Source organism: Sapajus apella, unplaced genomic scaffold, assembly GCF_009761245.1.
Source record: "Sapajus apella isolate SASKATOON/1434 unplaced genomic scaffold, GSC_monkey_1.0 scaffold6, whole genome shotgun sequence".
NCBI lineage: Eukaryota > Metazoa > Chordata > Mammalia > Primates > Cebidae > Sapajus > Sapajus apella.
Window position 1 is genome coordinate 58336704 of NW_022436946.1, and position 20356 is coordinate 58357059.

At 33.9% G+C, this 20356-nt stretch overlaps 1 protein-coding gene across 4 annotated transcripts in view; it reads left to right on the forward strand.

Moving 5' to 3' along the window:
* The window catches only part of MAP3K7 (mitogen-activated protein kinase kinase kinase 7), a 76304-nt gene that overhangs the window by 52430 nt on the left and 3518 nt on the right, over positions 1 to 20356 (forward strand). For 2 of the 4 annotated variants that reach the window (XM_032275236.1, XM_032275237.1), the window contains 4 exons: positions 1424 to 1488; positions 13811 to 13916; positions 18234 to 18295; positions 18996 to 19111. In XM_032275236.1, coding sequence (XP_032131127.1) covers positions 1424 to 1488; positions 13811 to 13916; positions 18234 to 18295; positions 18996 to 19111 — 349 coding nt within the window. The remainder of the gene's footprint in view (positions 1 to 1423; positions 1489 to 13810; positions 13917 to 18233; positions 18296 to 18995; positions 19112 to 20356) is intronic. The other 2 variants (XM_032275238.1, XM_032275239.1) reach the window with 1 other exon arrangement.

Below are 20356 nucleotides of genomic sequence, written 5' to 3' on the forward strand. Positions count from 1 at the left end.
GCTTATTAGTCATGGTTGTAGGGATCCTTTTTGCCCTGGGGAAACAGGGGTAGTTGAAAGTATTCATAAAAGTAATCTAGTGGGTCTAATTCAATAAATGCACAGTTTGTTGTTTTAATTTGTAATGAAAAGTTGAAACTTTTGGAATAAAATAAAATTTGAAGTAAATGTGAATTCAAATTATGCAAAGAATTCTAAAACATAGCTTAAAAAGGAAAAAAGTGATGATGTCTTACATTTATTTGCAAGAGGAGTTACAAATTTGAGTTTTTATATTCCCCACATATATTACTGTGTTAAACATTCTTATTCCATTGTTAGGTCCTCATAGTTTATCTGCAGCATAATAATGGGGCCATGTGGGTTAAGGCACTAAATTATATTGCTGATTGGTTTTAAAAAGACGTTTATACGAAAGATTCTGGAAATCAAAAATTTTAAGAATGAATTCTGTCTACTAATCAAAAAACTACTATTAGACTGAGTACATGTTCTAAGTGTTGCCCCCCAGTTGAGAAATTAGATAATACAGCTTTCAGAGTCAAAAGAATTTTGAGTATTTTATCAGCTGTTACTCAGTATTTTGTTGTTTCCTATTAGACAGCTGATCTCTCATGTTAGAAGATACTGCATAAACAATCTTATTCCCAAATGAAAGTGCTGAGTGAAGCTATTGCTCAATTCATTGTTTTGCTGAGGACTCATATGTGTAGAGTTCTTTCATAAATTGATTTTTTTAATTAATTATTAGCATAGAAGTTTCTAAAGCAGAGTTAACAAAATAGCCTATTTCAACAACCTGTATACTTGAGAACAGAGTGACAGTTATCAACATCCAGCAGGAAATTAAGAGTTGTTATTCACAAATAATAAATTACTAGATTCTGACACAAACTAATGGGGATTAAGTAAGCGTGACTCAGTATAACAAATTTAAGCCTAAGCATCTTTTAGGTTCTGAAATGAACAAGGTATTGCTGCCAGTTAAAGTCAGTTATGTCTTAACAACCTGCTAGCTGTCTTGCTGTAAAAACTGTAACGTAAGGCCCTTGAAATAGATGCCATCATCAGCCCCAGCCCCCAAGCATTCATCTATTTAAACACATGACAGAAGATGGTGGAAGAGAATTCAGCAGCTATTCATGTGGTAGGAGTGGTTGTTGTATTAGGACATACTCTGTGGTAGGCCAGCAACTTTTGAGTTAAAATACTGCAGCTGTTTCTCTTCGTTTCTTTACATCTTTCTCCTCTTCTTTTTTTTTTTTTTTTTTTTTAATCTTAGCAATAAACTCACTTTTTTTCCCCACAAACATTTTGTATAGATCCAAGGAGCAACAAATTCCAACTTTCTGCTGTAGCAATTACACCAGTATTGTCTGTTTAAATAGATTTTAGTAGTTCACTTTTTTTCTTCTTTTTAAAGGCAACGGACAGCCAAGACGTAGATCCGTCCAAGACTTGACTGTAACTGGAACAGAACCTGGTCAGGTAAGACAACACTCAACTGTTCTGTCTTTGAAGAATACTAGGCAGAAATCAAGAATTAACTGTAATGTACTCTGCAAATTGGTTTTATGAGTTGACCTAAAGTTGTGATAGAGAAGTTCATTGCGCCTGAACTTAAAACACTTAGTGGGAAAAAAACATAGTTGCCATTGTTAATTTACCTTGAAATACAATTTATGAAAGTAGGCTTATTAAACACCATGGAAAAGTAAATAGTTCATTAGCACTGTATATATGTTATATGGTTTTTATATATGTTTTAATAAGCAAGTATTCAATTTTACAATTATCAGTTTATCATTGAAGTGTCCTTTAAAGTGAATCATTAGCGTGTCTCCTTTTTGCTAATGAGGCTAATAAGCATTTCCCCAATAAGATGCTACTCCTCTGGGGTCACATAGGGCATTGGTATACCTGGAGAACTCTAACATCCTTTAACTTGGCATATCCACTGGATTAATATTTTTGTCAAATATCCTTAAGATAACATTTACTAAGCAAATGCGTAAACTCTCAAAAGGCTTCTATTCCAGTTGTTGAGGTTTCATTGTTTATATTTCTGGATCCTCCTCTAAATTCCCATTGTCTCTTTATCACTGCTTCTTTGCAGATGATGCAAACAGTGTTATAATTTAAGCTGTTACTGATTAGTGCAGAGTTTTAACCAACCAGATATATAAAAGTAGCTCAGTCATTGTTTTTTCTGTATTATTCAGATTAATATGCTTGACATACATAATTTATTATATATTCTGTAAACTGAGGATTATGAAGTGTTTGTTTTCAGCTGTACAAAAATAAATTTTATGAGAACAGCATGGAGGTAATTAAATTATTAAGTAATGAAATTATATCATGATCCCTATTCTTACAAAATTTTAGCATTCATATAAACAATTTGATGTAATTTATGGTAATATGTATTAGTACTTGTCATCCTAAAAAGATGTTTTATTATATCATTTTTATAATGTACTTTAAATTTTGGAGATTCTTTGTAGTCATTAATAAGAAAACCTTTTATATCCATCAATTTAACCAACTTAACAAAACCCACTTCAAATATTTATGTGGTGAATAGCTTTGATCTTCATTTATATCTGGAAATATGTTTATTTCACAAACTTAAATCCCTATAAACACATATATACATAAAATATACATACAGACACATTATGTCTTGAGATACTAGTGACTCTAAATCTCAATTTCATTATTTAATGATAGTTTTTTTTTTCAGTATATCTGTTTTTGTAAGACCCCAGAACTTTTGGCTGAAGTTTCCCATTTTTCTCCCCCTCAAATACTTAAAAGTTTTAATCAGCCCATACAGTAACAAATAGTTTGACATCTGCTCTTTGCTTTGATTCTTTGGAGGCTTGATGAGCTCAGCCTTTTAAACTCTGTTTACTATTGCCATTGATATTCCAGTTATGAGAACTTCTAGCCAAGTGTTTGACTAGGAATGAGAAGCTTGCCCTAAGACATGTCAGGAGCAGCTCCTAGTTTGAAAGCTTTTGTGTAGAACCTAGAATAAAAGTGTTGCCATAATTCAGGACTGATCTTCCCACACCAAGTCTTACTTATTTCTTCACAAGTTCCACATTATTTGAGATTTTGTTTGTTATCCTTTTAATTCATAATACCTTCAGGTAGTAAAGCACTGGAACTGAGGTCAGCTATGGTTGTGAGACAGTCCCTTGTGTGAATTGTCATAGACCACTCTGAAAAATTTGGGGTGAGGGAGAGTTTGATATGGCAGTAAAACTTGTTCTGACACTGCCATGCGTGTACTTATGCAACAGTCTTGCATGTTCTTCACATGTACCCCAAAACCTAAAATGCAATTTAAAAAAAAAAAAAAAACTTGTTCTGAAACAGGTGATATATAACCATTGTGTAGCCACATTTTAAAACTGATCCACTCTTTCAAAATTAAGTGCTATAACCTTAAAATGCCCAATGTTCAGCTTGGCGTGAGAGTGGCAAATAGTAATCCTAATGTACTATGAAAACATTTCTCCCCAAAAAGTATGTGGTAAGTGACCATTAAATCTTTTTAATTACTCACAAAGATAATATTTATTTGAGGAAGAAAAGTATTCACAGTATGTGTTTTCAAAATTCGGAGGTGTCATCCTTTTTGAAGTCTGGCTAAGCGTGATTAGGCAGATGCTCAGACTTGATTTTTTTTTCCTGGTCATGGAAATGCATGAAGAAAAGAATCTGGCCCACTGAAAGAGAGCAATTATCAGAGGAGAGAGAGAACTTCCTAATAAAATTTAATAACTTGTAGAGGAAAGTAAACTGATTGTACTGTGGCTCTTAACTCAAAACATAATTTTAGCAAAATCACTTAGAATTTCCATCTGTAAACTGAAATTAAATTGGTTGTTTTTCTGCTGCCATCCATTTGAGAGGAATAGTAAATGAAGCAAGCTTCTTAATTAAAAGTAATGATACAAGTATAGGTGTAAAAGATTGCATTCTTACAACATACAACGCACTTTTAAACATGGTTTGTCACTAATTCAGGAAGGTTTTTAAACACTCAATAGATATGACTTCCTAGAAGCTTTGAAAAGATACTGAGAAAGAAAAAAGCAGTCCCTGACATCCAGAAACTGGTTTGACACTGTGGCCTCACTGTTGTTAGAAGCTGGCCTTACTCCCACAGCTGACGAACACAGCTATACCATGTTACTGTCTTATTGGGCATAATCTCTCAGAACACCAACATTGAACAAGATAATGCTGAGACCATGATAAAAGGAGACAAAACAAGACTACTTTGGAATGTTTTCTAAGCACAGACGAAAACAAGGTCACTGTGCCACCCACAAAATACCTAACATTGTCCTCTCCCAGCTATTAAGAATGACTGCTACTTCTTTACCAAGTACAGCTTGGTCCTCACTCTGGACTGCGCTCCCTGTGGAATTGCCCTTGCTTTCTGACAGCAGCCAATCTGGAGTGAACCCCTCGTTCCTTAAAGTTTCCCCAAAATTGCTCAACCAAAGCCTAAATCCTATAATAACATTCATTTTCTAAAACCGTCTTATTGGGACACCCCGTGGTGCCCCATGATAAGCATTCTCCTTCACTGCAGTAAATATTAGACCCAACTCTTTCCACAATTGATGTGTTCCTGGCAGTCTTTGGCTAGAGGGCTTTGTCAATACCAATAAAGCCTAGTCCCCAAGGACCTCATTTGGAGAGATCAGACTTATGCACAAATGAAGTAGAGAGCTACAGTAATAACAGCTTCCATTTATTGTGCACTGACTTTGTGCCAGATAGGCCCTTAGTATACATTATCAAAATCTTAATCCTGTTATCAAAATCTTAATCCTGCGAAGTTAGTACTTCTTTGACCTCATTTGCAGCCAGGTAAACTGAGGATGAGAGAAACTGCCCCAAGTCTCTTACTTCCTTATACTGCCAGTAATTGCTATGACCAGGTTTTGAATCCATTCCAAAGCACACAAACTCTAATCATTCCATCTTGCATTTGAAACTAGATGTAAGGCATGCTGTTGTAACCCTAGATCTCTTACATTTAAGTATTTTGGCTTCTGATAGTCTGCATTGTTGTTAATTATGTAAATAGTTGTGAAGTGATGATGAATTGTAGTTGTTGTTATGTCACTGAGCAAGGTTAACCTATCTTGATAATAAATTTCTACTGATGACTGTACAAATTTATGTTTTATACACCTGGGTGAGCCATTCTGTGTTTTACTAAAACCATATACATTCTTATAAATGCCTGAATACTCTTTCTGGAATTGTATTCAGTATAGATCTATATTCAAGAATCCTCTTTGGGCTACAGTCAATGAAAATTATGACTGCAAGATGATACAATTGTGATTAGAGAAGTGGACATATTATATTTCCATATGGACTTTATAATCTACTTTTACACATCAAATATGTGACTTTGGGCAAGTTCCCTAATTTCCCTGAGCTTCAGCAACCTTATCTGCAAATAGGGACCATAACACCCACCTCTCAGAGTTCTTAACAAATGTGAAAGTACCAGGCACACAGTAGATACTGAACCCTATTGTATTCCAGTCTCTCCATAGTGTGCCTCACAGGGCTTTTTTACCACTTCCTTGCTCTCATGTTAGTGTCTTACCATCCAGAAATAAAAGGAAAATAGCACTTGGAAAGAAGTAAAATCTGCCAGCATTCTTTCTGCATCGTAAGGAAACCTTGTGTGTCAAGGATTGTGGAAAGTATTTGCTTTAAAGGTCTCTTACAACATATTGAGTAATGTTAATATACATTATTATTTATTTAAGGGATGTGATTTATTATACTACTATTGTCCATGTTCATCCTGCACATCCTTTAGTGTAAGTAAATATTCTGTTAAACTCTAAGTCAGAAACTTATATAGTAATTTTGAAGAACAATTCCTTTTTCATAGTATACCTTTTTTTTTTTTTTTTTCCTCAAGACAGAGTCTAGCTCTGTCATCCAGGCTGGAGGGCAGTAGTGTGATCTCAGCTCATTGCAACCCCTGCCTCCTGGGTTGCAGTGATCCCTCCACGTCAGCCTCCCGAGTAGCTGGAATTACAGGTGTGTGCCACCACACCCAGCTAACTTTTTTTGTACTTTTAGTAGAGACAGGGTTTCACCATGTTGCCCAGGCTGGTCTTGAACTCCTGGCCTCAAGTGATCCGCCTGCCTCAGCCTCCCAAAGTGCTGCTAGGATTACAGTCATGAGCCACTACGCCTGGCCTCTACTGGAGAATAGATACCTTTCTATTGTAGAAGACCATGTAAGAATAATAAAATTCTGTAATTTCCCTGTGAAAAACTATAGTGAAGCCAAAATTAGATCAAGCTTACAGACCTTTAGATTAGAATGTTTTCAATACAACCTTCATGTATAGATTTGCTTATCTGTGACTACTATAATAAAGTACCCATGTAAATCCACATTACCAACTTATACTCATTTTAAAAATATTTATATTATTGTGATGTTACTTTAGCAAGAGTATCATGTAAGTCAGCATTTAATCTCTGTATTTTGTGCTTGTATAATTTTAGCTACTAAGATTTCTGAGGGTATTAAATAGCTTTTAAATGTCAGTCTAAATAATAACGCTGGGCGTAAATTCTTGACTCATAAAAGTATTTTCCCAGTCTTTCAGGTAAGACATTAAAAGCTGAGCCTTATTTTTGTCTGTAAAATAACTTCCAATTCCTTTTTATAAATATAGGGATAAAGTTATGATCAAAAGCCAGTTCTGGTTCATGTCTACTGGTGGTAATCTGCATCTGCGGTTTAAATATGGCTTAGTATTTATCTGCTGCTTTAAATTGCTGTGTCACATTTCTGTATTCTTGTAACCACTTTCATATCCAATCCTTTTGGTTAGTCGTTTGCCTATATCTCTTAAACTGTGCAGCTAATGCAGGAATAGAATAAGTAATTACAAATGTCTTAAAGGAGGGACCAACTTAAAAGAGTTTTAATGGTTTGAGAGCATTTGTGGCTCTCAGAACTTTACCAGTGATTTTAAAAAATAGCTACTATAAAAACTTCTTCAGTAGTTGGTTACCAGCAGTAACATAAATTTAGCCACAAGACTAGTGTGAGGTTTTTTTGGTTAATTGTCAAACATTACCTGTTCCTCTTATTTGCCTTGTATTATTCCATATTCAGAAAATACAGTTATGCTTTGTTTTTAAATATTTCCTTAGTTTTTTTATACAAACATATTAGCATATTGTTATTTATTGAGATACACATTTCTTAAAATATAAAGATTTATTTATTTATTAGTTTATGGATTTAAATCTAACTCTATGCTGGTCTAAAGACAGTTTTGAAACCTGAACTAAAAGTGTGAATCTTACATTTCTTAGTTTCATAGCTGTTGGAAATTATAAATGGGACAAACAGGCATGCACAGGAGGCACTAAGAGTTTCCTGGAAAGTAGAAGGTGAAAAGAACATGTAGCAAAGAATCATTTTGCGAAAAATTTAAACTTAAGGAGTACTATAAAATTCGTATTAGGTCCAACTTATTTAATATTTTAAATGATCAGTGACCTCTTTCTTTAATATACAAAATCCATTCTTATATTTTGAAAACCTAATTACTACTTCTATCATATCTTGTTTATTTCTTACAACTGATCTTGATTCTCACCTGTCACAAACATACCTGTTTTTCTTTTTAAAATGTGGTTAGCATTATACTGACTCTGAAACCCTGGTCTGCCACCACTTTTAAGAAAAAATGCTTTTGATTTTCAATAGCAATTATAACTATGGACAAATTCATGTACTTGCTTTCAGTCAAAACTTAAAAAGACTCAGAAATAATTTCATAATATCTATACTTGGTTTATCAAGGGTAAAATTATCCTAAAAGTAAGAGTTAAACATTTCATCACTGGTTTTCTTTGGTATGTGTTGTTGTTATTCTTATATACTAAAGGAAGGTAAGCTTAAGCACCAATCTTGTATCTGAGTGCCAATAGCTTGTGTTGTCATTTTATTCAGTGAGTATCTATTATGTGGTTATTATATGTTCAGCAATTTCCCAGATCCTGGGAAGTGCAATATAAAAGTACACATGGTCTCTTAAGTTATAATACTTTTGAAGAGAAATCAAAACTTTGAGAGTAATATGAAAGAATTTCAGACACCAGTTGAAGTAGTAACTGACTATACAACCACAATTCAAAGAAGAAAAAAATCTTGTGTCAAGACATTTCATATACATCATTTCACTCAATTTTTATAATCTGATGAGATAGGCAATACTGTTCTTATTTTCCTGTTGAGTCTTAGAGGTTAAATAAGTTACCTAAAGCTGCACTAGTTAGAAATGGCAGAGCACAATCAAACTCTGGGCTGTCTTGTCTCCAACAGCCAACTTCTTACTATTACTACTTTTTCTCATTCACACTTTATTCATGAGAAACCTAAGTCTCAGAGAGGCTGAGTTATTTACACAAGTTCACACAGCTATAAGTGGCAGAATGGAGACATAACCCCAGGTCTTCAAAGTATTAGACTGAAACATGTGAAGTTCCTGAGTTTTGAACTACAAAAGCAGTAATTTTAGCTGGTTTAGTTTTATACTTGCCCTGTGCCCCACACCATATTATCTTTGGGTAAATACAAGGTCAGGATTAAAAAACTGCAAGGGAAACAGAGGCGTGAGGAATTGTAGGAGGAGAGAAAATCTGGATGAGCATGGTAAACCTGTCAATGAAGAGTCATGAATGCCAGAGTGAGAATTTCAGAATTGATTCAGTAACAGTCAGTAAATGAACATTTGGCCTGCAGTACACTCAGGCACTCCTTGTCGGCAAACACAGGGTCTGACCTTGTGCACAAACAACCAAAGAAGTGGCAAGAATGACCACATAATGTAGAAGGAAACCTGAGCTAGGCCTTACAGGGTGGAGAAGGATTAACAAAGAGAAGAACAGAACAGAATGAGTAATCTTATGTGGAGTTAAAAATTGGTTACGCTGTAGAAAAGCTTTTTGGAATTTCTGAAGCAATTTCAGTGGGTAACCAAGATGAAAGTTGTTATTTCATCAGTTTTCCCTCAAAGCTATTTTATGATTTTTTTTCTCTGAAGTTGTTATGAAAGTACCTTTCACTAAAAGTATAATTAGATTGTTTGTAACACAAAGGATACATGTTTGAGGGGATGGATATCCCATTTTCCATGATATGATTATTATGCATTGCATGCCTATGTCAAAACATCTCATGTGCCCAAAAATATATACCTATTATGTAACCATAAAAGTTAAAAATCTTTTATTTTAAATAAAACAGAAATGGGAGGAAAACAAAGTACCTCTCTATTTATTAGCCTGTATCTATTATGGGTTTTCAGGGCCTAAAATCATAGAATTTTAGCACTGTATGGAACACTTCTCATCACATTCTTAACCCAGCCCCAACCCCTCTCCAGATAAAGAGAGGTTGAAGTGATCTAAAGCAGACATTACAGCATAATTAAAACTCATATGCAATAAAGTCTACTCAAGGATACTTTTGTATTGCATTTCATTTTACATGCAGTCTTGAATTTGAGTGTTTGTATATATGTTAAAGCTAGACATAAGATTCTTCATGAAATTTTTTTCCATGTTTTATTTTCTATAATTCCATGTCCTTTTCTTAGTCTCCTCTTTGGTACTCAGTAACAAACACATCAAGAAAAAAGGGTGTTTTTTAAAAAGTCTTTATGGAATTCATTTTAGTTTCTGTATCCTTTGAAAATTTTTAATATATGAAATGTTAATATGTAGACAAGAATACATAGATAATGTGTAAGTTATAAAAATAATAAAATGAACACTCATGGTTCCACCACCCAACTTAAGGAATGGAACATTAGCAATCCCAGTGAGGGTTGGTCCTATGTGTTCCTTACCTGTGGCCTTCGCTGTCATTCTCCCACCAGCCCTCAGGGCCAAGTTCTGTCATATATCATGTTTCTAGACATCATAAATAACTTTTATCTGATTAAGAAATTCTATTCCCACTGGGCACAGTGGCTCACACCTGTAATCCCAGCACTTTGGGAGGCTGAGGCAGGAGGATCGCCTGAGCCCAGGAGTTCGAGACCAGCCTGCGCAGCATGGGCGAGACCCCGTCTCTACGCAAATATTTTTTTAAATTAGCTGTGCATGGTGCCATGAGCCTGTGGTTCCAGCTACTCAGGAGGCTGAGGTGGGAGGATTACTTGAGCTCAGGAGGTCAAGGCTGCAGTGAGCTGTGTTTGTGACATTGCATACCAGCCTGGGCAACAGAACAAGACCCCGTGTCAAAATAAATAAATGAATGAATGAGTAAATGAATAAATAAATAAGTAATTCTCTTTTCATACATGGAATTTAAGTTTGTTAAGTGTACTTTTTATAACTAGATGTTAAATTTTGTCAAACGCTTTTTCTGTGTCTGTTGAGGTTTTCTCCTTTAATCCATCGATATGATGAATTGTATTAATGGAATATCCTAATGTCAAATAAGTGACCTGTGCAGTCATTTGAAAAGTTGGATAAACTTTTTAAATGATTTTTATTGCTTCTACACTGCCACATTATATTTGCTAATATAATTTTTAGGAATTTTGACTTTTGTGTCTATTTTTATAAGTGAGGTTCAGTTTCTTTCTCACACTGTCCTTATATTTTGGACAAGTTTTACTGCCTTCACAGAATGAGTCAGAAAGTTTCTTCTTCCTTTTTTTAGGATAATTTAAGATTGGAAAAATCCTTTTCTTGAATATTTGATAGAATTTATCTATAAAACCCACTGTGCTTGGTGTTTTCTATAATGTATAGGAATTTTTGAAATTTATTTTCTTAAGAATTTGTTCATTTTTATAGTATTGTCTCTGATTTTAAAATACTATCTTCATTTTGAGAGGCAAATTATTTTAACTAAGTTAGATCCCTTGCTTATAAACTGTCAGTGCTTCTGGTTCTTTCACATATGTATTTAGAAATAAATATTTTCCTTTAGGTGCTCTTTTAATTACATCACCAGGTGTTAGCATGATTCATGTTAAAATTCGGTTCAAGCATTTTCTAATGTTCCTCTTCTCTTTTTTCTTTGACCAATGAGCTATTTAGAAGTGTTTTTCAAGACAAAAGATTTTTAAAGGTTTTGAAATCAGTACAAAAAAATAATAAAATTATAGTTTATATGATATTGAATTTTTTTAACTTTTTTGAGATTTGCTTACAGCTTAGTACATAATCAGTTTTCATCAGTGTCCCATGAATGCTTATAAAGAAGATATATTCTTCATTTGCTAGGCATAAAGTCACTTATGTTTAGATCACGCTTGTGGGTTTTTTTTTTTTTTTATTGCATTTTAGGTTTTGGGGTACATGTGAAGAACATGCAAGATTGTTGCATAGGTACACACATGGCAGTGTGATTTGCTACCTTCCTCCCCCCTTCACCTCTATCTGGCATTTCACTTGTGTTTTATGGAGTTCAAGTTTTACTGTGTATGTGTTTTGTTTTTTCGAATCCTTTTATATAATTTACAGAGGAATATTAAAATATCTTAGTGCAGGGCTAGGCACAAGTGCTCACACCTATAATCCCAGCACTTTGGGAGGCCATGGGGAAGATTGCTTGAAGCCAGTAGATCACAACCAGCCTGGACAATGTAGCGATATCCCATCTCTACAGAAAATTTAGAAATTAGCCAAGTGCAATGGCATCCAATTGTAGTTCCAGCTACTCAGGAGGCTAAGGCAGGAGGATCACTTGAGCCTACGAGTTTGAGGATGCATCCTTGAGTTTTTTTAGTTTATCTATTTGTATTGTACAGCATATAAATTTTGAATTGTTGGCCAGGCACAGTAGCTTATGCCTGCAATCCCAGTGCTTGGGAAGCTGAGGAGGGAGATCACTTGAGGCCAGGAAGTCAAGACCAGCCTCAGAACATGGCAAGACCATGGCACTACAAAAAAAATTCAAAATTAGCTGGGCACAGTGGTGTATGCCTCTAGTCCCAGCTGCTGGGAGGCTGAGATGGGAGGATCGCTTGAGCCCAGGAGTTTGATTTATCTATTTGTATGTACAGCATATAAATTTTGAATCATAGGCCAGGCACAGTGGCTCATGCCTATAATCCCAGCATTTTGAGAAACTGAGGCAAGAGGGTTACTTGGGGCTAGGAGGTTGAGAGAAGCCTGGTGAACATAGTAAGGCCCATGTCTACAAAAAAAAAAAATTAAAAAATTAAAAAATAAATTTTGAATTGTTGTATTCTGAATTCAACCACTTATCCTTTTCTCTGGTAATTTTTTGGACTCTAAAACATATTCCCTCTAATATTAATATAGATACTTCATATTGGGTAGTTTTTGCCTGGTTATCTTTTTTTATCCTTTAGCTTTCTGTTTTCTCTCTCTGTGAATTAGATATGTCTCTTATAAGTTGCATTTAATTCAGCCTGACAATCTGATTTTTAAAAAATAACTAGAGAGTTTAATCCTTTTACGTTTATTGTAGTTACTGACAAGTTCGCTCTCATGCTTTCCTTTCTCTTTCCTGTCCAGCTTTCTTTTGAATTGGATAAATTTCCCATTCTATTGTTTTATTTCTGGTTTGGGAGTTATATATTACTACTCTAATAAATGCCTTTTAAATTTTAACATTCATGCCCAACCTAGTAAAGATCTGTACCCTCATCCTGAACAATACAAGGATTTTAAAATCAGTGCTCTTCATGCTTATGCTATTGTTATTTATAATTTTGGTACCATCTTGTTTGTTTGGTAGTTCTATAAATTTACTGTTTCCATCACTGCATATTTTCAGTATGTAGATTTATTTCCCTATTTATCACTATTCTTTATTCCATCTTGATCCTTCCATCAAGTAAAATTTTTATTCTTCCAAAAATACATGCTGGAAAAATTTCTGTGGTAAGAATGTATGGAAAGGAAACTCAGTTTTTGCCCACCTAAGAATGTTATTTTGGCCTCGTTCTTCAAATTTTGTTGGCTAGACAATTCTAGACTGGCAGTTATTTTATTTCAGTACCTTGAAGACATTGTTCTGCTTTCTTCTGGCTGCCTTTTCTGTCTCCTATTGTTTCCTAGAATTTGAATGTATACGTTCTATGTTGAACTGTTTCTGAGCTTCCTCCTATTTCTTATGCTTGGGATTTGTTGTGGTTGGAATTTGTTGTAACCTGCATCCAATCTGGGAATTTTTTGTGGATCCACAGTTAATACATTTCTCCCTTCCACCCAGAGCCACTAACCCAAGAGAGACAAATTGATTTGCTGTCTGCTTTTGTAGAACAGATTTTTTTTTCCTAGTTGTGTGACCTTTTCTCTGAGAGTGAAGCCTTTGCTGAGTTAGCTTTAAGCAGAGATTTCTTCAGTCTTACTTCCATCCTACAAAGGCCCAAGCCTTTATGGTCCATTCCTCTGAGTGCAGCAGGCTGTGAAAACAGTAGGTCTAGGCCATTGATGTTTCAGTTGAAATTCCCAGGGCTGTCAGCTTAAGCACTTGCTGGTTTCCTGATCTTGTTTTGTTTCTAATCTCAGAGTATTTCTTAGTTTCTTGCGAATTCATCAGTTTTTAAGAGGTACCATGTGTGAGTGCATATAAATTTTTACATACATATAAAAGAGGATATATTTTGTTGTTTACAAGAGTTTTTTGGGGGATCTCTAAGTATGTTCTTTGCCTTTTAATGGAAACGTTCTCTTGTCATCTTTTTTAACCAAAAAAATCACATTTTGTTTCTCCTGTCACTTCTTCCTGTAGGTGAGCAGTAGGTCATCCAGTCCCAGTGTCAGAATGATCACTACCTCAGGACCAACCTCGGAAAAGCCTGCTAGAAATCATCCATGGACCCCTGATGATTCCACAGGTGACCAGTCCGTTTCCTCATTATATTTATGAAATGGAATCAATTATGTTCATTTGGCCATATGCATGACTTTACAGAGTCATGCATTATACTGTTTAGATTTTCATATTAACAAACTATTTAGCAATACATGTCAAAATATTGTTTTGAATACAGAGACAGAGACTGCCTTGCCTTCTGTATTTTTTTTTTTTTTTATCTAGATACTACATATGTATTTTAAATATCGTCTGTTTGGGGGTTTTTCCCAGTTGGGAAGCATATTGAATTCTTGATACTTCAGCCTGTGATTTTCCTATTAGATTCATCTTACTAGATGAAGGTAGTAAAGTCATTATTTTATCAATAACCAAAATTGGAGAATGGTAAAAATCATCTTTATCCTTATCGTCTTCATCTCAACTTTTTGTTTTAAGGACACAAGATATCATGTACCTTAAGGAGAAAAAAATTCTGATCATTGACTGTTTGAATTGTTTTTAACTGATAAGAGACACCATCTTTGGTTACACAAATATTCTATTAGACCTTTAGAAGCTATTATTATTAAAGAGTTATTAAAGCTCCCTAACATGGATAACTAACTGGCCACAATATTAGTATTAATGTCCACCTGCCTAAAGGTAGTGATGGAATCATTTCATTATGGGCAAACAAGAAATGATGTGCCATAGTAGAAGAAACTTTTCCCTAACATTAGGAGAATATCTTGATAAATGCTTTTAAGTGGACTCACGAAATTTTTTATTTATATTTTATTAAGTCATAAAGGAAAAGATGATCTCTTAGCCCTTGGAAAATTAAAGCATTTGGTATTATATAAGATTGACTATGTTATTAATAGTAACAATTAGATTGAAGTTAAAATGCCAGCTTTCTGTCTTTACAAACTGAAATACAACTCAAGTATTTATAGTTATCTGATGTGGTTTGGTCAAGTTTATAATTTAAAAAATTAACTGGGTGGTTTTTCTCTGTGTCATGTAAGATAGAACTATGTTTAGCAAGGGTGTACTCTCTGGTTTTAGTAAGTTTAAATTTAGTGGTGGCAAAAACTTCTGTTTCACCCCTAGCACAGCCCAACCTAGGACTGTCCAGAGCATTCACCACTACTGAGCACAAGTATAGAATTCATTATAGACATTCTCCTCCCTGTGGTAGACAGGGAAATGCTCTTGCCAGATTTTATCATTAACATTCAGGTGATAAGAGCTCTTTTTGATTCCTGAAGCCCCTGGCAAGGGAGTACTCTCCCTGACATTATGGCATTTGTCCAGGTCTGGTACTCAACTTTGCAGAACCTCCTGTCTTCAGTCTACACCACTCTATATGTGCCATTCAACAGGGTGGCAGATTGTGACTTCATGGGTGTAAAATAAAAGATGTTTAAGCCTCTCTCACATAACTGCTACATTTTTACTTCAAGTGTTGCTTCTACCTTCCAACTCCTGTCCCATTGCTTTCTTTTTCTGTACCTAAAAATACCACAAAATACCAATTGCTAGAAATAGTTTGCAATATCAGCTGAATTTTGTCTTTGCGTTGAAATATATTGCAACTGTGTGGCTATAATTTCGAATACATTTTTAAAGTGGAGGCTCTGGTTTAAGTTTGTAATTAATTCAGCTTTGCAGTATTTCTAAGAAAAATATTGATAAGGAAGCTGATGGAGTAAATTAGGGAGCAGATAAATAAAGTCTTTTTCCTTGAAGGCCCACTGACCAAGGAAAAAATTAAGAGTGTAAACATAAAGCAACCTAATTAATTTTTTTTTAATTTGAGAAGTTTTTGTATATTTTCAAAGAAAGCTGAGGTTTTTGTATATTTTCAGAGAAAGCTAAGCACATAACAATTTAATAATCATAGCAGATAATGAGTGCTCTTCAGTTTCTATTTATAATATTATGGGGTATTTACAGAGACCCACAAACTGAGAGGATCTAGTGAGAGGGAGATACCTAGACCCAGCAGAGGGAGCCACAGAGGGGGAAACTCAGTAAAGAGTTTTTACCTCTGCTTAGTACTTTGCAAAGATGTATTAATGTAAAGTATAAAGCATGGCTCATTCCTTGCAGTCTGGTTAGGGTCATAATACTGACACATTAAAAATAAACTTATACTATATAATAAATTACTAAGTTTACAGTACAAGCTGAGCGTTTTGATAGTTACAAGAGAAATCAATTAAACAAGACCCGGCATGGTATCTGACCTTTTCATAAAATGATGACACGTGTTCTTTAGTCATAAGCAGAAAGAAGGCAACATTTTCCTGAAGAGAATGCATACTCAAAGAATATGATGTAGTAACAAGTGTTGTGTTTAGGGGCCAGAAAAGAGTGTTTGCCAAATTTAACCAGACATGAGTCTTGACATTCAGGAGAAGCAGTTAGATTTGATTAGCAACTGAAACACACATATTTAAAAAAAAAACTTTCATTAAACAATCTTCCGATTTTGTGACCAAGTATTGCTAGTAGAGACTGGAAGTTCAATTTCAATTTAGTTTAAAAGTGAGAAAGTGAAATCCCACTTTCTTTGTTTTAGAGAGGAGATGAAATTCAATGAAGGACCTTAAGTCCCTCACCATAGAAGTGCTTTAATTATTTGAATAACACAGTCCTTAGACTTTTTTTTCCACTCCCAGAATACCATGCAACATTAATGTATTATACTTAATTCTAAAATGCATATCACCTACATGGTGCTGATATAATGAGATATATAAAATATCAGTGATTTAAGAAAGAATAATAGGAATGGAAGCCTTCAATCAAGGAAACTTTCAAAACACTTAAATTTTTCAAGGAAATCAATCATTTTTAATCAATCTTAGTTTTGTAGAAAGCAGTATTTATGTGGGAGCATAGTTTGAAACTACTGTTGGGGTGGGAGGAGAGTTGGTCAGAGAAATAACAAATTAAGTATATTTCTTGTTTAGCCACTTCAGAAAAACACACATTTATGTTGGTAATGTGTATGAGCCTTAAGGGTAAGCGCCTTAAGTCTCTACTGTTTTTCTGTATTCCATTCTAATATTTAATAAACTTTACTTTTTCAATATTAAATGCATACTATTTTTAATTGTCCTTTCTAATTCTCCATTTAGTATGAATAATAATGATAACCACCGTCACTGGTTGAGTGCTTAATATACGCCAACATTGCATGGTATTCCTCACCTGCATTGTCTCATTTGGTCTGATTTTGCTAATTAGCTTTTGAAGTTTCTTGCAAGCACATTCTCAATGGCTTAAAAAAAAATCTGGTATAACAGTTAACAATAAATTAGAAGATTACTGAGCCAGCGAACAGTCTTGAGTTTTTTTGGATTGCATACAGTGCATCTGCTGTCATCCTTACTTGCCTTTATCCACACCACTCCTTCAAGGAGTTATTTTTCAGAAAAAGGCTGAACAGCTCACTCATTTAGCTCATTTTTTTCTCTACTAACAACAGGAAAGCAACTATATCTGAAGTAGAAAAGTCAATATTACTTCAGAGTTAATCTGCTTACTACTGGAACTGTTTTACATAAACATTAATGTTAGGAAGAGACTAACCCATGCATATCTCAGTCAAGTTGTACGGTAATTTTACCTCTTTTGAAATATAAACAAAATCATTCTATTCAAATAATTTTATAAAATTGACGGGTTGAGTTAATCAACTTAGCTGTTTTTGACATGACATTGAGCCACAGGTCTCAGCGTCTTTTTTGGTTCCTTACTGTTCATGTTTGTAATACAGTCTCATCAGCAGCATCTCATTTTCTGTAGTGATCCTTACTGGGAAGGGCAGGATGGGTGGTGGGGGTCACATTAGAATCTGTGTAAATTGAAAATGATCCACTGAAAGAGAATTTGTCTCTGCTTTCTCCCTTTCCCTGTTAAGGAGCACCGATGTTAACAGAGTTGACATAGCCTTATATAAAAAAACTTAGCATGATAAAAGAGATGTGGGGTTTGATTAAATAGGGTCAGTTACGACTGAATTTAAAATATAAAGGTCTCATATCACTGTTTTTGTTTTTAATTAACCAAGAGCTTAGAAATTTTAATATATTGTGTTCTATTCAGTTTATAGCCAACTTAAATTATAGGTACAAGAATATGATTACGTTCTAATATCTGATAACTGAATGTCTTTTTTTTAACCTTTAGAATTCAGAAATAGACTCTTCCATTACCAGTAGCCATAACTTTTAATTTACATGTTATTTACTTTAGGGGAAAAAAGCATTTCATTCATGCATTCTTGCTGTTCATTTTAATTATTTGTGACAGAAAATGAATAAAATATATGCTTTAATTCTAGATACCAATGGATCAGATAACTCCATCCCAATGGCTTATCTCACACTAGATCACCAACTACAGGTAAAGGAGTACTTTCTCATTGACAGTTGACTTTTTTCTTCTTAGAGTTTGTCTTTGAAGCTGACAGTTGTGTTGCTACCCATCATGGTATAGTCCTTTATTTATCCTTTTAGTTGGCCTCCTTAAACTTTTTAGAATCAAATCAAAATAAACAATTCTTTTGGTTAAGTTAATCAAACTTTAAATTGGCAGAATCATATTCTTATCTCGACAGTCATTAAGAAAAATACTCCAGTATCTTTCTTCAGTACTGCTAAGCATTACATTTCACTCTTTAATTTTAGTGCATCAAAACAAAACTCATAAGCTTTTTTCTCTTTAATACATTTTTTGATACATTCTCATGTTCATAGTGACTGAACATGTAAATAATATACTTCAGTGTCTTCTCATGACTATGAGGGCCACAAACATCTTTTAGTTTGATCCTGTTTGCAACCTGAAATGTCATACCAGAGACTACAACTTCAACAATCATGGTTCTCTGTAACAATGAAAGTGTTAAAACAGCAAGAGTAAATTTAAATGCTGAGTTAACTCTGACAAAAGGACACTGAGATTTTCTAGGGCATGGTTTAACACTTATTTTTAAAGATCATTGCTTTAGTGCTGTAAAAATATATCACAGTCTCTGTCTTAACTCTCCGCTGGATATTGAAATTTGATTTAATTATGTTTTAACATTCCTGATTATTTTCAGCCTCTAGCACCGTGCCCAAACTCCAAAGAATCTATGGCAGTGTTTGAACAGCATTGTAAAATGGCACAAGAATATATGAAAGTTCAAACAGAAATTGCATTGTTATTACAGAGAAAGTAAGTTATTTTTATGAATAAAAATAAAAATACATTAGTATTTGGAGTTTAAAATATGATAAGGTACAATATTGTTTGAAGCCATGAAAACATTATAGTTTTTAGAATTAGTCATTAAGTATACTTTCAACTTGTTTAAGCTTTAGGCACCCTTTTACTAAAAATTTTTTACGGAAAACTCAATTCTTTTGACTATATCATATTAGTGCTATTGTTCTCAGAGCTGTTTAGATTTATTGCTATAAAGATTTGTTTTCTTGCACATAGATAAAATGATTTACTAATGTTCAGTTGTGCCTTCTCTTAGAAACATTTTTGTACATTTTTTCCAGGTGTATGTTTAGGAGTAGGATTACTTATTAAAAGACTGTATTTCATAACTGAGTGTTTTTCTGAGGAGTTATAGAAACTGCCTTCCTCCCTTTTTAAAGAAATCCAGTCTAATTTCCTTACTACTATATTCACAGTTCTTAAATTTGTATGAATCTTCAGTTTTCTTAAGCATGACCTTCATGAAATTTTACACTTAAGAAACTGATTTATTGGTGGTAACTAAAATGAAGTGTTACAAAAAAAAAAATATGGTAACTTTACATATGTATGATAATAGGATTCCCTTCATTAATTTTAATCTAAATAAATGAAAGCTGTTTTTTTTCTGAAGTAATTTGTGAAAAATTTTCTGTATGGACTTCGAAGCCAAAAGAGAAAAAATTGTTTTATCACAATTTATTGATATAGTGATTTAAATGAAACCAACCTGGTATTTGAAAGGTAAGCCTAAATAGGAAACTGTAGAAGTAATTATGGAACTGCTGGCACATTATGTTGAAAAAGTTTGATTTCTTATTTCACATATTTAACCTATACTTTTGCCATACTTTAATCATTTGAAAGAAGAATTCTATGCTGGAAAAAACAAATGGTGGATAGGGTGTTGGCTGTGAAAACTATGACAGTTTTAACCAATTTTAAATACTTTAAGAAATAGTATTAGGTGGTTATTTTGCTTAAGGACTTTTTATTATTCATTTATATCCAGTAACCTCACTTTAGGAGATGCCTAAAGATGCATCTTTTTAGGGAATACTTAATAGTTCCCAAATAAAAGGGACTTAAAAAAGCTTATCAGACTGTAAAAGACTGAGGGTCTTTTCTGAAAATGCTTGCAAATGTAAGTGGTTTAAAATAAGTGGTACTTTTTATTTTTCCCCACTGCTTTACAATGGGAAAAAGCTTTAAATT